The sequence below is a fragment of the Drosophila sulfurigaster genome, chromosome 2L, assembly GCF_023558435.1.
Source record: "Drosophila sulfurigaster albostrigata strain 15112-1811.04 chromosome 2L, ASM2355843v2, whole genome shotgun sequence".
NCBI classification, from domain to species: Eukaryota; Metazoa; Arthropoda; class Insecta; order Diptera; family Drosophilidae; genus Drosophila; species Drosophila sulfurigaster.
The window spans coordinates 11,264,556-11,287,082 of NC_084881.1; the positions used below are offsets into that span (position 1 = coordinate 11,264,556).

The following is a 22,527-nucleotide window of genomic DNA, read 5'->3' on the forward strand; positions in this document are numbered from 1 at the left end:
TTATTATTAAATTAAGAAAATTCCTCTGTCAAGTGATCGGAATGTCAGCTCTTCAGCTCTTATCGTAGATAACTGTCTGATACACTGTAAGAAAAAAAAAAAACTTTATGACGAATTGAGATCTCGAAATTCAAAGGTTATTTAAATATGTGCCAAGCGAACAAATTTAAAATATTTTTAAAATAAATCACATTTCGACTATCTACATAGTAGTATAGTATAGTATTTTTGCTCAGTGTAGCAGCATTCATTTCTCGTTTATCTCACAAATAAAATAAATGAACTTTTGGCCGGCAAGTCAAAAGGTGCGCACATTCATCAATTTGCCAGAGAGTCTCATCATTAAAGTCGAAAAGTGTCTTAAGTTGGAAAGCAAAAACGAACAGAAAACGAAGATGGCAAACGAAGTTGGAAGGCATGCAACATGTTTATTTTCATTTTGATTCATTCATTCAAGTGGCATATCGAACTTGCGGGCAACTTTCAGTGAGGAAAATTTATTTTAATTGACATTGAAAGCACATTTTTATGTGTCCCATCATTCTGTGAGCAGCGACAGCCAGCACAGTTGGTGGCATCTCTGTGGCCCATGGTCGCCATGGGGCGTCTACTCCACTCCGGTCCACTCCGAAGCGACGAGTTCGCTTGGACATGGGTGGCTCAGTTCCATTTCGGACGGTGACTTTCCTCTGCTCCAGCAGCAGAAGCATCAGCAGCAGCTCATTAATTGGCATATGGGCATTTTTATGCTATCTCTAAACTTTGGTGCAGAAATTTTCCATAGTTTGGTGGAGACGTTGGAACGTGGCTTTAATGAAGCCATACTGAAGTGTAGTCATGGCAGCCAAGCAGTAGCCAGCACTGGCTTAGGATTATGGCCACTTTTGAATGGCCCTGGCATGTCAGCGGCTCATAAATTTCTATGTTGATATGAGGACAGACCGTTGGGGACACTCTCTGTCGTCCGACCTGATGGACGGCACAAAAGCAGAAAGCAGCAAGCGGCATGAGAAGACTTTCAAAAGAAACAAGAAAGAAAAAAAACATACAGGCAGGGGAAAATAGCACACAAATATTGTATTTATAAAGCATATGAAAAGCGAAGAACAAACAAAACATTTGTGGAAAATTAGTTTGTTAATGCTGCTATTGATTTTTTGGTTGAACAAAGAAAATGGGTTAGAAGGTTGTGCGGTTCGTTTTAAGACGATTTATTTTGCTTTAAAGAGGAATATTTTATATGATTTATTTTATTTAGCAAATAAATGAAATATCTATAACATTTATTTCAAAGAAACGACAAAAACTTAATTTCATATTTAACAAAAATTGATTTGCATAGTTCGAAATGCGTTTAGTCCTCGCTGGCTGACAGAGCGGAAAGCGGCAAAAACTGAGAAGAACTATTGCTGTTGTTCTTGTTCTTGTTGTTGTTGGCATGATGAAAAATTACAATTTGCATGGCAAAAGTTTTGCACAGCCAAGAAGTTCGTTTGCAGCTTCTCAGCTTCTCTTATTTATACAATTTTCTCCGACGCAACCACAAGTTTTTCTGCAACTTACAGGCGGCTGTCATAGTGTTTTTCTCCCCCTCTGTCATCTCTTCGCTGAGTTTTGTATTTTCCTTTGTCTGCCACAAATCAAATCTAAGCCATAATATTTATAGTTAATCAAGCAAACCAAATACATAAATACGAATTTATAAACATGTTCATCGGCAAAGTTCTTCTTGCACAGTCGATACACTGAAACTCTGACTGCAATATTTGCATTCTCTCCTCCTTCACCTCCAGTCACAGCCTAAAATGGCATACATATAAGCAAATAAGCAGAGGAAGTGCCTTACTTGCTGTTGTTCTAGTTGTTGTTGTTGTTGCTGTTGTGCCAGACACATCGAGTGAGTTGAGTTAGGAAAACATGCAACAATTTTCCAAATGAATGCACTTGCAATATGCAGCCAAAGTCAGACGATGGCAACCAGCTTCTGACCCTGGGCCTGGGCCTGGGCCTGGGCATGGTCCCTAGGTTGGGACTCTAGCCCAACCTCAGTTCGAGTCGCAGAACAACTTCAGTTCACATTAGCATTGCTAGCTATCAAATCCAATCAAGTGCGAATGCAAAGAGCTGCGTCCAGGTTCACTCTGTGTGTGTGTGTATCTTTATTTATAAACTTCTAAACGAATGCACGCACCTAAGGCAGGAACAAAACTGCAGCAAATCTCTTCTCACTCTCTGCGTCTGGCAATTGGCAACTTGCAACTTGCAACTGGCAACTTGCAACTGGCAACTTGCAACTGGCAACTGGAAGCTGGTCCATGCTGTGCCTGTGCGCAACAAAAGTCATGTCAAATCAGTGTTGATTCTGGCGAAAATGTCAGCAGGCAGTCAGACAGTCCTGATAGACAGTCGAGGCGGGGGCTCCAACTTCTACTCCAACTTCTGCTCCAAGTTCGCAACTGCAACTCATATCAACGGCTGGCAAAGTTGTACTCCCATCTGGATATGCAATCGGTTGGCAATAAATTAAGTAAAGTAGTTGACGTTCTGCCCGGTTTGGCTTGACTTTGCCAATGATTAAGTGTTTGCCTTATTTTACTCGTCGTCTCTGAGATCCCTGAGAAAGTGATAGGCCTAAAGACACGCCCATTCACCTTCCTCGAGCATCAGCCCCCCGCCTCCCCGGGGAGGGCTTTGCTGCCTGCCCACATTTCAAATGACAAAAAAGTCAAACTGACGCTTGACTTATTTTGATAGATTTGATGGGCGTTGCACTAGCGACAGCAGCATCCAGGGGGATTCTAAATTTACTTTGAGCGAGCGAAAGAGAGAGAGAGATGTTGTTGCACAAAGAGCACATCCATCATTAATTAACGTTTTTCGTTTTTGAAATTTTTAATTTACTTTGTGCCTTGCGCCCTCTTCAAATGCCAAATAAATATACATATTCATCTCTTTTGATTTTGATCTATTTGCAGCTACGTGCAATGTGCCACTAGGCATGGAATCGGGCGCAATTACAGATGCTCAAATCACAGCAAGCTCAGCCCACGACACGGGATTTGTTGGGCCACAACATGCAAGGTGAGTTCAAGAGTTTCTAAACAGTTTTTTTAATATAAAAACACAGAAGAAATTACACAATAATGTCCAATTTGTGTAGCAAATCATTTGCATTTGAAATACTTCCTAGAATATACAAGAATTCTTTCAAAAATATATTATTTAATGTGTAACTGACAACAAGATATTTATTTCGAAATAAAAGTCATGTTTAATTAAATGAAAATATATTGAAACTGTTTAATATTTTAGAGTATTTTGATGCATTATTATTATTCATTATTTTGCTTCTAAATTGCCAAAAAGGAATTACATTTTTAAATAATCTATACCTGCAAATAACTTGAGTTCCTTTATTGTCATATAGCATTTTCTGCATAATTTTTATTTCTTTTCGAAAGAAATTGCAATTTTATTCAGTCTGCAGCTGCAACTTATTGCGAGTGAATTGAATGTAAATTGAGGAATTTAAAACGGCAGGAAACTCAGGTCAGGAGGCAACTTTGAAGTCGAGTCTTATCTGGAGCTTTTACTGCCCACTTTGGCTTTTGAGTTTGTAGCTTAATCTAAAGCCCAACCACTTAACCCATAGTTGCCCCCCGGTCCGATGGCTTATCATTAAAGTCGCACTGCGTGTTCGTTTAATTGCTAATTTTATAGACAACTTCATTAGAGCGATAAGACGGAGTCTATAAAATCGAAATCTTAGCCACCGATTTGAAAACTAAAACAAACAACAAACAAAAACAAACGAACGAAACAAGAAGCAAAAGAAGAGAAAAGAAGTTTTGATGTTATGACACAAACAGTTGCCCCATCAAAATACTAAAATCAGAAACAAAAACTTAATGGGGGAAAAACTTTTTTGCATATCAGTGTTGGGAAGCGTTGAAAATAGTCTGTTTGCTGCCCTTTCAAAGATACGAGACTCTTAGGGGAAATCTGAATCTGAATCTGAATCTCGAGCGGTATCTGAATCTTGTTCATGAATATGCAAGAGGTTTTGCTCGGGCAACCGTTTAATGGCTCTGACAGCGATATCTAAAGTCGGCAGCCCTTTTTTTTCCATCTCATCTCAGACCCTCTCCACCCCACTAATTAAATGCAATTTCAATGCAGAGAGCGACTAAACCGGTTCGCCAGGCGGTTCAACCAAAGGGCAGCTGCGGTTGGAGTGCATTTTGTTGGCTAGACAAGTTTAGTTTTAGTTTTTGGTTTAAGTTTTATTTTGTTTACTTTTTTTTATTGACGCATTTTGTATTTCGTTTGAATTGAAGTTTTTATGGCGCGGTGGAAAGTGTGAGGAAATGCGGGTCAAAGAGATTTTGGGGCGGAAGTTTTGCAATTGGCTCATGAAACGTGATTGATGACACCATCAGAGTCTATTAGATTGCTGTATAATTAGTATAGAATAACACAGAACTGAAGTTAACTAAATACTCACGAGTGGCAACTGCTGCTGGCAAAGCAAAGCACACAATAAAGTAAAGCACTCATTCAAACCATAAACATGTCAATTACCACGTGAGTTACGGCAAAATCAATGCAAACATCTAAGCCACAGAGAGAATCTCTTCTCGCTTTCTGTATTCAGTGTTCAGTATTCTGTAATAATTTGCTGTCTGTCTGCGTTTATAGACATGCACTTAAAAAACACTCAAGTGCAGGGCTGACTGGCATCAGCAGCATCAACAGCATCTACAGCAGCAGCCCCAAAGCAGAGGAGAGAAGACTGGGACAGTGAGACACACCACAAAGGCATCATTAACATTAACCCTTTATGGCGGCACTAAAGTAAAACCACAAAACGATGCGTGATGAGCACGTTGAGATAAACAAAACAAAATATATATATACATATATACGAACAGCTTTTTTCTCTTCTTCAGATTAAGCGTAATTTTTTTTTGTGTTTTGTGCTAAAGACAAAGACTAAAAGACTGGGGGTACTTCATTCGGAATTGGACTTGGGTTTGGATTGGGGGCATTTGATATGTTGTTTTTTTGTTTCTTTGACTGCTGCGGGCTGTTGTTAGTCGCTTTGACTCTTTGGCTGACTCACCTGAAAGGTCGTGTCTGTCGATGGGCGATTGTCGATTTCTGCTGGTATACTATATAGAAGTAGTATCTACCTCCTTCTTGTGGTTGGCCTCTCCAACTGTCGACTGTCTGCTGTGGGTTGTCGTTTTGTTGCGCAAAGTGCTTTCGATTGACAGGCGATGTGGTGATTTGCGATTAGTGCGGAGCGTTCGCTAAGAGAGCTGCTAAGTGACTGAAAACTTAATGGCAAATGAAATGGATTAGTGGTCAATATGTATATTATTACAACACACTTTGCTACACCAAAAAAGGTGTCTTTAATGCGTTCAGTTAAAGTTAAGTGTGGGAGACATTTCCATGCTTGATTGTATATTAATCTGCTTGCTTGTTGCATTGACGTTTACAACTTGGAAAGCTTAAAAGAGTTCCTTTAATTTGCCAAACACTGCTGAGCACTTAAACCGAAAGCCTTTCACCTTTACCAAAAACTGCCAAACTGCCAACTTGATGTTGACTTAACCCACTGACTGCCACACACAGAGCACACGAAAACTTGATGGAACTTTCTTTTGTCTCTCTTATTTTTCTTCTTCTCCTGCTTCCGCATCGACCAAGTCCAATCAAGCTGCAGCAAAGTTCAAAAGTGCAGGCAGCATTATAATTTGTGGCTGCCGTGCTCGGCACTCCACTCTCAGCTAACCAGGCAGCTAACTAGTCGCCAAAAACTCTCGAAACTCGAACTTTAAGTAATTCATTACACAAAACATGCACTTAAAACAAATCACGCGCATTTGCTTACCGACCAAAAGACTGAGACTGAGACTCTGGCCCTTTGGGGGGTGTCTCAGCCCTCAGGATGCGATCATGGAACCCTGACGCTGACGCTGACGTTGATGTCGATGTTGATGTTGACGTTGATGTTGTGATGTTGATGTCTGCTGCAGCTATTGAATTACAAAGATTAGTTTAATGACAGTTGGCGCTGTTTGATTTTCATTACCTCGCCCAGCATCACAGTTCGCAGGCAGCAGCAAACGGCCGTCAGGCCATTAAATTTACAACCTCTTACATATTAAAAACAGCGGAGAAAAAAACAACCAATTGGGAGGGAAAAGAAAAAAGGCGATGCAGAAAAATACGCTAAGCATGAAGCAGGCGGCGCTTGATTAGAAACCAAAGCCAGACTCAACCGAAGTCCAAGTTGGAGTTGGAGTTGGAGTTGGAGTCGAGTGCCCGGCAGCATGGCAGTTAGCCAGTTCATCAGTGTGGAGCTGAAATGAGCAGCCGACGATGGCGCAGATTGTTAACTTTGGCAATAACAATAATTAAAGTCAAGTTGAAATGCACATAACTGCGGATATTAGCATTTTAAATGATGTTTATACGTTTTTCTCAGTCTCTCTTACATCTCTCCTGATTTTTTTCACTCACTCATTGCTCTGCTCTATTGCCTGCTACGCCTTGCCTTTGGGTTATTTGCTTTTGGAGCACTTCCAACTGGGCTACTGCCCGGCAACCAAGACCAAGTCGAAGGCGAAGACGACGACGACGATGAGGCCAAGAAACAGAAAAGATACTCAGAGCAAAATGGAGAGAAAAGAAATCTAAGCAATTTTATGATGATTAAATTGACCTTTTTTGCCAGCCTGTGGGAACTTGTCTGTGACTCTCACGTCTTCTCTCCCTCTCTCACTGTCTTGGCGTCCCTCGTTTTTATTTTAATAAAGCAACTTTGATCTATGCACTTGAAAGTAATTGCAGTTGGTAATGATTATTACACTCGCCTCGAAAGTGCGCGTCGCCCTACTGGACCACATAGCTTGCGGTCAGAATAGTTAAAGAAGGTGTCTTCAAAACGAAGTGAGGCAATAAAAAACAATTTGAAATGCATAAATTTCAATTCTTAAAGGCGTTCAATAGACTTTCTAATGTTTTCTTTAACTGTAATTGAGCCAAATAATTTAAGTATTCGAAATAAAGTGATTTTTTAGCTGAAAAGCAATTTACGTGTTTATACAAACATATTTTGCAATGAATATTTGTTTGATTGCTGGTGAATAGATTTAGTGAAACGAATTTTATTGTTGTTGCTAATATTGTGAGTATGTAAACATATTTATTTGAAAATGAATGATTAATATTCCTTCATAAATATGTTGCTCACATAAGATTTATTTAAAAGAATTTTATTACCTAATCTTCGATTTATCATTTAAAGTTTAATAATATCAATAAATGAAATATTTATTTTATCCTAAATGTGTATTGTCATGGCTATAAAAAAGAGTTTAACGAGCGAATCAAATGGCCATTCATAACAAGTAGTGACAAATGAAATAGATAATCATGAAATAATTCCTGCGTCCCTATCATAATTCAGGTGATTTGACAAGCACTTTGTAGGCCCTCACGTTGATATAAAATGAATATTAAAAAATAACGCAATTGAAGCGGAATTGCTAATTGCACTCGGTGCACACGCCATGCGCATAAAACTCAATAACAAATTGCAAAAATGCATTAAACGCATGTCGGCCACTAAATAAATATTGAAATCAAATTCAATAACCTGCTGGCACAGCCCAAGCACCTGGGGCAACCAATTGAGAAGGGGGAGAAAAAAAAAGAAAAAAAAAACAGACAGCTGCTGCTGCTGCTGGCAACAAAATGAAGCAATTTGCGACGAGGCAGCAGCAGAAAACTGGCCAAGTCAAGATGTGGCCAAAGGAGAATGGTTTCTAGGCCTAGTCACAGCCGATGAATAATGGGCAAACATTAAGGCCCCAAAATGCAATCAAGCATGTAAAACTTAATTGAAATATAAACCGAAAAACGTATTTGTAGTGGTTAACATATCAATACCAGCAAAGGAGGCCTGCCAAGCAGGAATTGATTAAAGCAGCTCAAGGAGGGGGAGGATACAAACACACGCACGCATCCTGGCGTCCAGTGTGTCTAACTTAAATTAATCCTTAATTACATAGACAACATCCTGCTGTGTCTAAAACCGCAACAGCTTAACGAACGAGACGAGCTGCCAGACCGACACAGAGACAGACAGACAGACAGAAAGAGCAGGCTCCAAGCTGCAGGCTACGGCAACAGCTTCGGCTACAGCTTCCCCCTTCTACACTTGGGGCCACAAATGTCAGTGGCTTTGGCGGTAGCTAAGCCTGTAGCTGATGTTCCACACAGCTCGGAAGCTGCCACTGACTTCAACCCGAGGCTCAAGTTGTGGCTGCAGCTGAGTTGGAGGCTGTAGACGTCGTGTGGTGCCGAACGCTTAATGTCAATTAATTTATAAAAATTTCTGGCGAATCTCCTCGAGCTACCTCGCAAAAGGTGGCTAATTAATAAAGTTGTCGTTGCATCTTTCAATATCACACACACACTCAACTTTTCCTTTCTGTTCTTTTGCAGACTGAAAACCGATAATAATGGCGGTGCCTGGTGCCCCAAGCATATGGTATCGAATGCGCTCAAGGAGTATCTGCAAGTGGATTTACTGCAGACGCATGTGATAACCGCCATACGGACACAGGGTCGCTTCGGCAAGGGTCAGGGTCAAGAGTACACCGAGGCCTATGTGCTTGAGTATTGGCGACCGGGCTTTGACAAATGGCAACGTTGGAAGAACACACAAGGCAAAGAGGTAAGCAATTGATGCGAAGAAAAGCAAAAAAGCAGCTCTCGACTTCAACACTTGATTCGCAACTTGTTTAATCCATACACAGATTCTGCCCGGCAACATCAACACTTACAGCGAGGTGGAGAACGCATTGCAACCGATTATATTTGCCTCAAAGATACGCATATATCCGTATGGTCAATACGATCGCACCATCTGCCTGCGTGCAGAGATTGTCGGTTGCCCCTGGGAAGGTAAGTGCTCCTCCATCCATCTCACCATCTTCATCCTAATCTCAGTCTGTCCCTCCGTCCATACATCGCTCTGTCTGCGGGCGAATTTAAACGAGTGCGATAAAAACTAGACATGAGCAATGATAGCGCGGAAAGGCTAACAGAGTTTTAGTGTCAGCGTTAATTTATCATCGAGTCGCAAGGGGCCAAAAGCACCGACCACCGACCACAAAGGAGTGCCCTGGACCTGGAACTGACTCTGAGACTAAGACTGAGACTGCAGTCTTTGGCTGCTCTGTGGTCGGTGTATCTATTAGACAAGCCAAAGCGGCTTAAGTGTCTAGTTAGTGGACAGACGTGCCTTGAAGTGCCATAAACCTTAGCGCTATGCATTAGCATAGCTTAAGGCTAAGATGGCTGCAGAATGCTCTTGAGTTAAGTTAGTAACTAAAGTAGCTCGGCTACTAAGTATGAGTTAATTGTATGGTATTTCCTCTACGGGAAGCATAAAGGAAGCTTGCATTTAATTCGTATAGTGCGCTAAGTAGCGAATTTAACTTACGGGCATAATTTGCTCACTTAACGGCCACTCAAAAATAAAGCAATATAAATTAAGAAAAATTATGTTGCTTATCCTTACTTCCTTTTGGATCCTGTAATTTAGTAAAGTATCAGTTGATGCCGGTAAGTGAGATTTCTTTTTCTCGCTTAAAAACCACACATTAAGCAGGTTAAAAAAAATTGATACGTTTAATGTTACTTAAGAAACATATTTTATTGTTTGAATTGATGGCAGTTATGTGAGATTTAGATCCTTACTTGCTAGACTTAAGGAAAATACTTCACACTTTATTTTAATGCCGACTAAATGAAGTAGTTAAAATTTAGGCCCCTTTAGAATTGTACTTCAAGTTTATTATTTAATAATTCCTGAGAAGTTGTGCAATTTTCTCGCCAATCATTTGATTCTCTTGGCATGCAAGCTTGTCGCAGTTGTTCAGCTGAAAATAACATGACGTTATGGGCAGCGTATTAGTCAAACCGCATAATCCAATCATGGCAACAACGCGACTGCGCCTATGTTTAGCGACCTTTTTCCCTTCCCCCTCACCCTGTTCGACTAAACATTTGGCCACGCAACGCTTGACTTGTTGTAGTCGCAGTCGCAGTCCGAGTCGCAGTCACAGTTGTAGCTGGAGTTGTCGTTCTTTGGTTGCAACATGCGAAATGTACTTGAAATAAAAGCAGAAAAACCAAGTAAAATGTTATATACTCATATTATATCGCGTGCAGACACACGTATACTCGTATGCCAGAAGGAAACCAAATCGAAATCCAGACTGGCTGAGAAACTATGCAGACGAACGACAAGGCAAAACGGCAAACAACCTCTACGTTGTCGTCTGACGCTGTTTGCACGCAATTGTCAAGTAACAACAGCAACAGCAACAACAAACAACTACTAAGTACAACTACAACTACAACTTAGTCTGGCCAAACAAATTTTTCTATAATTTGCAGGTAGCAGCGATAACAACAAAAGCAACAACAACACGAACGCAGCACGCCTAATGACAATTTGTTTGACCAGAGAGACCCCAGAACAATTCCCAGACATAGTAACTCCCCCCGTTTTTCGTAGGTTTCGTGGATCCCACTGGGAGCGAACGAGGCGCGGAAGTGGAAATTATTCCGTAAATTAACGCAATGTGGATGTGTGGTTGGGTTATATTGCGGGGAGGCCCGATAACTGGCGCCATTTGTGTGATAGAATTCTGGAACTAGGACTGGGACCCACAAAACTATGTACACGCCCCATGTTGGGGGGTAGTTGACGGTTTAGACATGCAAACTGACCAAATGTGGGGAGGGGGGGCGCCATGTCATTTGATTTGCCATGGGGAATTTAGATGTACGAACAGCGCATTTCATATGCAAATTAAGCGAGAGATAAGATGCCATGGCATGGGTCTGAGGTCTAGACAAGTGCCAGACAGACAGACGACTGTCCGAAAAAAATCAATATAGTAGAGTCGAAGTCAAGTTGATGACTTGGATTCGATTTAATGCCGCACATTAATCTCATCGATGCGCAGTCGGAAAATTTGAGACCAAACTCATAATTGTTTATAAATTGTGGCCATAAATTTGAGCCACCGGTCAAAGAGCATAGCAAAGAGTCGACATTCGACATTTGATTCCCCGCATTTAAATGCAAATCAATAGACACACCTACATGGAACTGAACTGAAAGACCGCACCCAGTTTTGGGTTCGCTTTTGGCTCTGGAAGCGCCGCCGCCGCCGTCGTCGAAGTCGCAATCATAAACAAATAGGGCTTAAATCGAGAGAGGAATAAATTGTGGTTGGAGCGAGGAGAGACTCTTTGGTCACGTCATGTCATGGCTGCAGATTATCTTGAGGCAAGTGACACACTCTGATTTCCACACACAGCCGAGCTAAACACAAATTTGTTTCGATTTAACGAACAGCTTAGCCCTTGGAATAGGAATTGGGATTGGGATTGGAATTGGAATTTGTAGCGACATCAGATTCGACTTGGGAAGCATATGCTAAAGTGCATTTTATAAATGCAACAACTGATTAGCGTTAAGCTCTGGATTTATGACTGCTCTGCATAATTTATGGGTGTTTAGGCTGAGATATTACCATTATTGTGGAAAATTGAAAGTTTTGACTGGGTTTGAGTAGGTGTCTTAGCTTAAACTGCAGCTTAAATCAAATTAAATGCTACTATAATGAAAAGTATTGTTCGCTTCTAACTAAATATCGATCTGTGGGCTGCTTTTCATGGCCATTGTGTGTGTGCTTTTGACACCCACACGATGTTGACTTGAATTAGCACTTGTCACACCTTTGTTGCGCTTATTTGGTAACTTCATGGTTCGATGTGATTTTGGAATTCAGCCTTCAATCACACAAACTCATTCCTGCCACTGCTTGATTTCTAAACTTCGTTCTTTTATTTCCGTCTGATTTCTATTTGGTTTGCGCCCCAAATCGATGTGGAAAATGTGGTGAAATTGCACGGAACGTAATAACTCACAACTAACTATGTAGTTTACCCTAAAGTCTAAGTATCTATTTATGCATTCAACTGCTGCTCAATTTGACTCATCAGCAAAAGTTTGCAGACTACGTTGGCGTCTCCCCTTCCTCTTCTTCTGTCAATGGTCGCGTGACCGAGAGGCCACAAAAAAAAAAAACATAAAGAAAGCAGAAAAATAAAGGAAGCAAATTACATTTTATATATTGTAACTGCTCACAACCCGATTCTGTCTCGGCCCCCAAACGTATCCACAGACTATATAGAATGTATGTTCTGCTCATATGTAGTTGTGAGCTTGTTTCTTCCTCGTTTTTGAGTCAGCTGCACGCACTGCAAGGACTTTGTTTTGCTCTTTTTTCTTGGTTATTTTTTTTGGCAGTTTCCATTTTGTCTCTTACGCTCAACACGCAAATAAAAATCGCATGTGAGCACGCGAATAACAAGGCTTAAGTGGAAGTCGTCCTCTGTTGTCTGATGTCCCCCCTTTTGATGCCATTACCTTCATTGCGTGAAAGATGTCGCAACGCAATTGTAAAACGCGCTGCCTTAAATGTCTTTGCAGTTAATTAAATATCCCATATTCCATTTATACTTTCTATATACATACACACTCGTCGTGTATATATCGTGTAGTGGCACATTGAGGGCTTATCTCTGGACTTGATGTTCGCTGTTTAAGTGTCCGAGACAAGGACTTTGCCCTAATTTCAGTAATTAAGTGTCTGCCTTTTATATTTTTGTAGGGAGTGTGTGCACACATTATAAATAAATTAAAATGTAATTAGACTGCTAGAAAACTGGCAAAAATAAACTTGTTGTAATAAGAGTGTTGTCCATTGATTGACTGATTGATATCTGACCATAGTGCTATAAATAAATTAATAAACTGCCACAAGCTTTCCATTGATTGACTGATTGAGACAGATTGATGCATGTGACAAAACATGTACTTCATCCGAGCATTGTGTTATAAATAAATACAAAATATTATTAGAGTGATCAAGTAAATGTAATTTTTAGTGACAAAAGATTTACTGATTGAGCTTGATTGATACATGTCTGTAGTATAAAAAACCGCATGGTTCAGCTGAACATTACATAAAAATAAGTAACCAGCTAGAAATCTGAAGAAAATAATCTTGTAAATAAAAAAATTTTCAATGATTGATGGATTGAAATATTCTCTGCTTAACTATTATTGTAATTAAATTTAACAATAATTAATGCGAAAAAAAAAGATTTATTGATTGACGTTGATTGATGCATGTCTTATTTATATTATTTATTACTTAGTTCAGTTTTACTATTACGTATGATAAATAATAATTAGGCTACTAAAACTGACAAACGTTAACTGGAATTATTTTCAAGTGATTGACTGATTGAGGTCGATTAATACATTTAGTGTATTGTTTAACAAACACTAGAGTTGAGATAACCAAGAATTATAAATAAATTAAATAATCATTAGAATGCTAGTAAACTGACAAAAATAAATTAATAATAATAAAAGTGCCGCCCATTGATTGACTGATTGAGGTGATTGATACATGTGTGTATTAGAATATAATGTATTGAAGCATAGGAAATGCTTGTATGGTAATTATCTATGCCACTGCGTGCGGCGCGTGGGTTGCACCTTAATTATGTGTAATTATGTGATTTTTGGTAATTATTGGAAAATTCCTTTGACTGTTTGTCCTGTCCTGTGCTGTCCTGTGCTGTCAATGGTATCAATGTTGCCATGCTCCCATGTTTCGTGTTTCGTGTTTCATGTTTACCACGTGCCCGAATTGTGTAAATAGAAATAGCAGTAAATTAGTTTCTACTCCCGCCACAAAAGCGACAACTGCTTGTTTGAGCACAGTATGTAATTATTTCAAGTATCCTGGCAACCCTGACAGTCTGCTGTTGTTGTTTTTCGATCTAAATGTAATTGTTTTATAGGTGGACGCACTTAGTTTTGGTAATTAGTGTCAGGTGTTTGTTTGTTTGTTTGTATTTCGCTTGGCCAAAGCACCGAACTGCAGCATATAAAGTATCCTTCAACTTGAATCCAGCGAAACTTTACCATATGCGAATCGAGTTTGTATATAGTAAAGGAGGAACATCAAAACACTTTGTAAACTCAGACCGCAAAAGCATGACTCAGTTTTGTGTGCACACTGTGTGACTTTGACATTGAAAAACTACAGCAGTTTCCCCCAAAAACAACCTCAAATCCCCGAAACTCCTCTCGAAGCCCACCAAGCAGACACTTTGCTAAAAATAACCACAGAAACCAAATGGCAGACAAAAGACAAAAGTGGCCGCAAAACGAAATTATGTTTCAAGTAACTCAATATCCGGACACCGCTTCCCCTTCTACTCCTCGCCCGCACCCCCACGCCCAAAACTTGCGGCCGACTTAGCACAGTTAGTTGAGAAGAGGAGGGAAAACTTTAAATTTACCGCAGTTTAAAAACCTAAAACAAATACCAACTCAAATGCGAGACTCGCTTTGTCACTCGTTTGTCTGCGTCACGTGTCACGTGACACGAAACGTGACATGACGTGAAGGGAAGTAAACCAGGGACAAAGCAGGGAAAAAGACGGAAGTGATGAATGTGTGTGTGTGTGTGTGGCTCATGTTACTCTCGAGTTTAGTTCTCAGTTGTTCACTCAGTTGTTGTATTCCTTGAATTCTGTCGCTCTATTTCAAATTGTGATATTCATTTTGTTATTTGCAGAGGGCATCGTTTCGTACAGCATACCGAAGGGAGTGCAGCGCGGGATGGAAGTCGATTTATCGGACAAGACCTACGATGGCAATGAGCAGGGTGACCGCTACGTGGATGGATTGGGTCAATTGGTGGATGGCCAGAAGGGCAAGGACAATTTCCGCACCGATATTCATGGCTTTGGCAAAGGTAAGTGCACGTAGCGATGAATAAAATCACGATTTCTATGCTAGGATGGATTTACGATATTTATTTCATTATTTATTGCAATTGTCGAATAAGAATACAACTCTGAAATACAATAATACAGACAGAGAAATTTTAGTTGATATTATTTTTATAATTTAAATTTCGTTATTTTATGACATATTTTAATGTTTCAATTAGTCTTTCAAGCAACCTATATTATTTGTTCTAACTTATAATTGGGTTATTTCTATAGTGTATATTAGGGATATTAAAGAATGTTTAAACAAAATTATTCCCTTTTTCTCTGGGTCTCTAATCCTATTTCCAAGCTCAAATTCTTACCTTGAATTAGCCTTCGATAAACATAAACAAATGAATGCAAATGCGGTGTACATTTCACTTATGACTACCTCGCTCATTAGAGCAAAACACTCGAGAAAAAAACCCCTCCGCTCAATGTAAACTTTCGCCATTTATTTTGGGTTTGGTTCGAATGCAAAAAGCGAGAACAGCCAGAGAGAGAACTGGCGAAAACTGGCGCCCCGCAAAAGATTTATGGCAATCGAAAAAACTGATTAACATCAAATAATTACAAAAGTTCACCGACAGAAAAAGCATAAGGCGATGCCCAACTTCATTGAACATCGAGGCAAAGGGCAGCAGAGGCAAAAGTTTTTGGCTAGCAAATAATTTGCCTCACAACACAATAAACAAAATAAATAATAACTTTGGACTATTTGCTGGCGTCGCAGTAAACTTGGCCGGATACAAAAGCCAAGCTCCAGCAAACTATGCGCTCTCTGCTGTTGCTGCTGTAAAAATGTAAACATTATGCATATTTGATAATTTATGGCAACACTGGCATTCATTTCCGAACTGCGAACTGTGAACTGCGCCTGGGCTCCAAAAACTTTGTCGATGCTCACAAGTTTTAGCTTATTTTTCCCTGGCTGGCTGCGTTCTTTTTTTTTTCTAGCTATTTCTCGCTTTTGGCAAATGGCCAATAATCGAAATTATTGAAAAGTTTGCGCTCTGCGAATTTAAGTAGAAAAGTTCCCTTAGACAATTAGACATGCAGTCGTCGTCGAGGTCCTTATCGAGAGACAGACACATAAAAAGCAATCGCATTGCAGCAAAGTTTGTCTGCCGCCCCCGCCCCGAAATTACCCCCCAGACAATTGAATAGCCATCTCCTTTATGTTTATTACGTTTTTTGGCATTCTGGCTTATTTGCATTGCATAAAGCAAAAGCAATCGATTTTCGCTATTGATTTCAACTTTGCCCCAAAAATTTGGTGGCTACACATCTTAACTTGCAACTGTAATAATATCTGGTTAGAGCTAAACATTTCTATTTCCATTTCTATTTAGAAGCACAGTTAATATTGCATGACTTGTGCAGCCTAGCTTAAATGCCTTCCTCCTTGTTTTATGTGCCGCCCCTCGCCACCACCTTTTGTGAAAGCAAATTAGGGCCATGCAAACAAAAACAGTGGAAAGAAATGGCTTAAATGTCGCTTTGGCCATAATTTCTAGTTATGAGCAGCACCCTCCATGGTTCGTTGTTCGCTGTTCGTTGTTCGTTCGTGAACATTTGTTTGTTTTGGGTCTATGAAACTTCACCCCAAAGTGCCATTGACTTGGGGGGCTTAAATAGCTTTACATGCCACTCTTCTCGTGCATATGTGGCGGCCGTTGGGTTGGTCTATTGATTTCCTACTTCTCTTTCGCTCATTTTGTTATTTTCCTTTTATTTTTTTTTTGTTTTTTATTTTGGGGAAACTTCCAAACCAAATAGCGCTACATTTCATTTCATTTCATATGGATGGTTCTTTTATTTGTTCTGTTTTTTTTTTCCTTTTTGTATATTGCAGGTTACGAATGGATTGGCTGGAGAAATGATACGCCCGGTCTGTTGGGCAAACCCGTTGAAATTGTGTTCGAATTTGATACGGTTCGCAATTTTAGTGCCATCGTTTTGCATACGAACAACATGTACACCAAGGATGTGCAGGTGAGTGATTTATGCGAGAATCTCGCGAGGATTATAATTTACTTTACATCTGGGGTATATTTCAAACCATATTAACCCACCCCAACCCTCTTGCTTTCCCTCCTTTTAGGTCTTCGTGCATGCGAAGGTCTTCTTTAGCATCGGTGGACGCTACTTTTCCGGCGAACCCGTGCAGTTCTCCTATATGCCCGATACGATAATGGATCATGCTCGCGATGTGACCATTAAGCTGCATCATCGCGTGGGCAAATATCTGAAAATCAATTTGTACTTTGCTGTCAAATGGATTATGTTATCCGAGATCAGTTTTATATCTGGTAAGTAAATTGCAAGCAGTAAACTGCAGATGCGTCTGCAAATGCATTTTCAGCTTGATTTCACTTTCAAGTGTGCGACAGGGGGTAAAAAAAAAAGAAAAAAACAGGGAAAGCAATACTTGAACACATTTTTCCAACATTTGGGCAACAACAATGCGGCGAATAGATAGAGAAACAGAATGCAGAACTAGACAGGCGAGATAAGCGGTCCGAGAGGAAAAATCTCTCTTCTTTTCTTTTCTATTAGTTTTTTTTTGGATTTTTGCACTGTAGGCAACTCGTGTCCGTGTCGTGTGCTGGGTGAATGGGTTCGCTTTTGGGCTGGGCGGGGAGATTTAAAGTCAATATAAAATGCCCAGGCCCAAACATGCAAAAGTAAACAAGCGTCTGCAGTTTAGGGGTAGTTGCAACCCCCACCCCCGAAGAGCGTCCTCCAACATTGCTCTGGCATGCATTGCATTTCCGTATGAATGCCAAGCGTGTCGCAGTCCTGATTAAATTGTACCAAGTGCAAAGATTTAGGAGTTGATGCTCCCCTCCATTCATGTGCGACATATTTAGACAATATTTTCATGGCACATTGATTCTCGACTAGGGGATGATGTCTAGGGTACAATGCTGTTAGCATCGGAGGATCGATTGGGTCGGTCACTGAACCAGAGATCATTTGTATTCATTGGGGGTTGTGTGTGTGGCTCTAGTTCGGAATCTCTCTCTGTCGTTTTGCCTGCCCAGCCGAAATAGGGAAATCCATGTGCGGTAGGTGTGAAAATGACTAGGGGATAAAACTGCCAGTCTGCCAACTGCAATTTGATTGATGAGTCAAATAGAGCGTGCTGCATGAATAGGGGATTTTCATCGATATACAGATGGCAGGCAGTGCCAGAGGCAGCGAGGGGCCAACATTATAGGCTTAATGGATTTATGCAGGAAGTCGGTTATAAATCCATACCAAACTGAGATTTCATAGTCAAATAATTATGGCAGTTAAAATGAAAAGACAGGAAGAAAAGCTTGCTAGCGAATAAAGAAATATATTTTTCAATACGCGTAGTTATAATACAACTACCCTGAAAAGAATTTTAAAATGCACTAGGGAATAAAGTTCAAAGAATGCAAGGGGACAAACAATACTTTGAATTCCGCTTAAAAACACATTTTGAAGAATCATCGCGATATGAAGACTTTAAGCTGAAAGACTGAAGATGCCGCACTCAAGATCATCAACGGATCAACAGCGTTACAAAGCACATTTCTGTGTGATAATGGTAGCTGGCATCCTTAAACGGATGTCATCTTCAACAACTGAGCCAAGGATGTTAAGAGAAACCACAGTCGACAGCTCAAACTCAAACCTCAAACTGAGAGCTCGATTGTGCACCACATGCTGCGCCTGCCAAGGCAGCAATTACATGACGAGTAACAAATACCACGAAGCATTTGTCACGCACAACAACAACAACAACAACGATGCCAAAGGGCAGGGGGCAGGGGAGGGCGTGGCATCAGAGGGGGGCAGTGGGGCAGGCAACCAGCTGTTAGCTGGTATTTTTAATTTTTACTTATTTAGTTTGCTGCGTGAATCTAGGGTAAGGGTAAGGATAAACAAAAGAAACGCACGTACATCTTTTTCTGAAGTGTGTGTGCGTATATTTTTATCAGGCACTGTAGAGATTTGCTTGCGGTGCTGTTGTTGTGTTTTATGGAGTTGTATTTAAAGGTTTCTAAAAATACAAAAGGCACAAAAAAAAAAAAACACAAAGAATGAGAGAGCGAGATTGTCCCTGGGGACAATCGTACACACAGAGAGAATTAGTTATAAAGGGGCAGCTAAAAATTAAAAAACAAAAGCAACAAGAACAACAGAAAAATGCAAAAAGATATGCGGCATATTTGGCATTATGTCTATTCAAGTTACCCGTTCCCTAAAACACAATAGGCAACGATACAGAAGAGAAGAGAAGAGAGTGTGTGATAAATGTGGCACGAAATATTTTAATTATTTTAAACGTTTTATGACGACCACAGAGAACACAGCGAGCTGAGAAACTGAGCACTGAGAGATGCAAGATATGCCTTTATAATATATAAGTAGGAAGCAACAAGAACAACAAGGGGAACAACAACGGCGACAACAAGGACAATGGCAATGCCGAAACAAAAGGCAGCCAAGCACAACAAAACTTCAGAAGCATGCCTGGCGTGTCCTGAGAGTGTCCTGTCCAAGGCAAGGCGACATAACTCAAAACAGCAGCTCATTCCCTCGCTCTCTCTCTCTCTCTCTCTCTTTCTTTCACTGCCTGGCAACTTCACACAGTAATTACGCCATTTACTGTCTCGACAAAACTGAGAAACGGGGTCACCCACTCACAGCTTACAGCTCACAGCTCGCAGCTCAAGGAAGCACATTTTTCGGCTAGCCCGTGGGCCATTCTCAGGGGTGGCTTCCTGCAAAAAGCTGCCCCCGCTTCTGTTGCTTATGTTGCTGCTGTTGTTTTTGTTGTCTTTTGTTTTGTTATGCCCTCAAGATGTTAGCGGAGATAAATGACAACACTTTGGACCGCACTGAGCGACCATATGCTGCAGTTACTAGGGGGACGAGTACGGAGATTTCACATAAGCTGGCGGTATTTGAGATCAAAGGAAATCGCTTGATGAGCAGGTGTTTGCGCGGCGCTGCAGGCTCAGCTTGACAGATCTAAGCTAATAAACAGCAATGCCAACGGAATTCCCTGAATTCATCAGAGGAATGCTGCCAGAGCCAAGAATTTAAGCAGAGCAATGAAATTTTGTATTTTGTAAAGCATTTTTATCATATGACCATAATTCGCTTAGCGGCATACTTTCAATGCACTTAACGGTCAAACTTTATTTCACAAAATTCATTTAATGGCATATTTTGACTTACCATTGAAAGTAATCTATCACAATGCAATATGGGAAAACTTATTAAATAGCAATGGTGGATGAAAATCTTTATTTTAGCCATTCGAATTTTTTTCGCATAACGGCCAATTTTTTAAACTTCCCAATTAATGCCCCAAAGAAACGTGTAGTTGTTTTTAGTTGATAACTTTAAAGTAAATATGAAGAATTCCCACTATCAAGCATCTCTTTCGTAGCTAAGCAAGTAATTTACACTTAACAGCCACAGCTTATTTATTAAAATTCACTTAGTGGCATACGTTATGCACTTAACAGCCAAATAAAAAGTAATACATTTAAATAATGTATGGGAATACAAATATTGTATGACTGTATCTAATATTTGTTATCGTAATTGACACTTTTGTTTATCCCGTAAATCGATGGATTAAAAGACTCCGACTGTCTAGTAAAATTTCCAATCAAAGCCACACAGTTGGAATTCCGATTAAATTCCGTGTTCTCTTTATTGCCAACTCATGTAGCTCACATGCATATTTATTAGATACGCTACCAGATGTCGTAGGAAATCAAACATCTGTATACATTTAGTAATGCCGTAGAGTCGAATAAAAACCCAACCAACGGTTGACAGGAAATGAACACGTTAGAGGTCTAAGAGGTCTTCGTAAAAAAAAAGAAGAAGAAAAGAAAAGCGTAGCGAAAGCAAAACAATTTAAAGTGGAACGAAAGGTGTAAAGAAAAGAGAGCTGAGAAATGAAATTGTAAAATGCACAGAACTGAGAGGAGAAGAGAAGTGAAGTGTGGAAGTGGAAGAAAAAAAAGTAATCATAGAAGCGCAGCTGTGCCTTCCAACTTGAAGCGGCAACTTTTAAAGATGATATTGAGTTGATGTCGTCCATAAATGCCGCACTCTCTGACTATCTTTTTCCCTCCTTCTTTTTTGCCATTTACAGTGCCTGCGTTGGGAAATTTCACAGATGAGCAGGAGCAGCGCAATAATTCGCCAGGCAGCGCACAGGATGGCAGCAATACACGGGAATATCCTTTGCAGAGCAACGACTATCAGCACAATCATAACAAAAACAAAATGAATGGCGGCGCGTCTGGAGGTGCTGGCGGTGCCGCAAACGGTGGCGCCACCGATGCCACCAGCAGCAACAGCGTCTACAACAATGGACCAGAGCGTAAGTCTGAATAAATTCAATTAGCAGCTCAATACTTTACCCTCTCACTCACACTCTAGTAATTATTTAGTTGAACAATATTTACTTTTAATTTGGTTTTTGTCGATTTTTGCATGTTAATTTAAATTGAGGCCGCCTTTGTTGATGGTGTTTTGTTTTGCTTTTAATCGTTTCATTGCAGTAATTGCGCCACGCCCGATTGATCAGGAGCCGAACGAGGCGAACTTCATTGGTGTTGTCATTGTGGTTCTAACAACGATAATTATCCTTTTGGTCGCCGTTATCCTGTTCATCGTGTCACGCACGAAGCGAGCCCGTGGCAGCAACGTTCTCGATGCATTCCAATACAGCTTCAACCCCAACACACTGGGCGGCAATGTCGACAAGCATCGCCCCAATGGCAATAGCATTAAGGTGAGAACACACACACATGTACATACATACATATATAGTGTACTATATAGTATAGTACTTGTACATCAGCTGAAATTCCTGCCTCAAATTTCACATAATTGCTCAATGTTGCGTGCAGCTGCCACGTCCTCGACGTGTGCTTCGAACCATGCCACACTTGACCAGGCGGCAGCGACGACGACGACGACGGCCCCCGTGCGGCATTTATTTTATTTAATAGAACTTTTCAACGGCTTCCTTTTATAGCCTCTTCGATGAAGTCCACAGCTACATAGCCAGCTAGCCACTGGCCACAGTCTGCTGTGGGTGCCAAAACTTAAGTGCTGAACAGTGCAGAAAGTGCTGGCACTTTAAAGTTGCAAGTGGCAAGAAAGCATTAAGCGTCAACAGCATTGACGAAAAGCGCTTTAAACTAAAAGTAATAAGCAGTAAAAATAACAATTCAAGCCAAGACTCGATCATAAGCAATATATAGAGATAAGCAGTATGTTGAATAGTTTAAGCAGAAAAGCTGCTAAGACGAGCAGTAGAAAATGGGTTAAAAGGGAAGAGGACATAATAAGTAAACTTAAATTATGAAGGATATTAGCTTGAGAATAGTGTTGAAAGTAGAGAAGAGCAAAGTAGACCACTTAACAGGAGAAGAAGAAATTGTATCACTTAGTTGAAGAAAGATACACATTAAATCATATACTTGCAAATCATTTTCAAAGTAATTATTCTCACTATAAAGCTAGACTTTATTTATGAAATTAAATGCCTACAATAGA

General features: G+C 40.3%; 2 protein-coding genes across 2 annotated transcripts in view; both read left to right on the top strand.

Moving 5' to 3' along the window:
• LOC133840022 (uncharacterized) overlaps window positions 1-22,527 on the top strand; it is a 42,504-nt gene that overhangs the window by 14,627 nt on the left and 5,350 nt on the right. Inside the window, 8 exon segments of the mRNA XM_062271678.1 lie at window positions 2,976-3,081; window positions 8,521-8,752; window positions 8,835-8,982; window positions 14,760-14,939; window positions 16,814-16,953; window positions 17,063-17,270; window positions 21,113-21,343; window positions 21,525-21,757. Of these exon segments, the coding sequence (XP_062127662.1) occupies window positions 2,976-3,081; window positions 8,521-8,752; window positions 8,835-8,982; window positions 14,760-14,939; window positions 16,814-16,953; window positions 17,063-17,270; window positions 21,113-21,343; window positions 21,525-21,757 (1,478 nt within the window).
• Window positions 230-1,234, top strand: LOC133850529 (uncharacterized). The gene is made up of 2 exons (XM_062286651.1): window positions 230-486; window positions 554-1,234. Exons 1-2 carry the CDS (start codon window positions 425-427, stop codon window positions 927-929), a joined length of 438 nt encoding a protein of 145 aa, XP_062142635.1. The 5' UTR covers window positions 230-424; the 3' UTR covers window positions 930-1,234.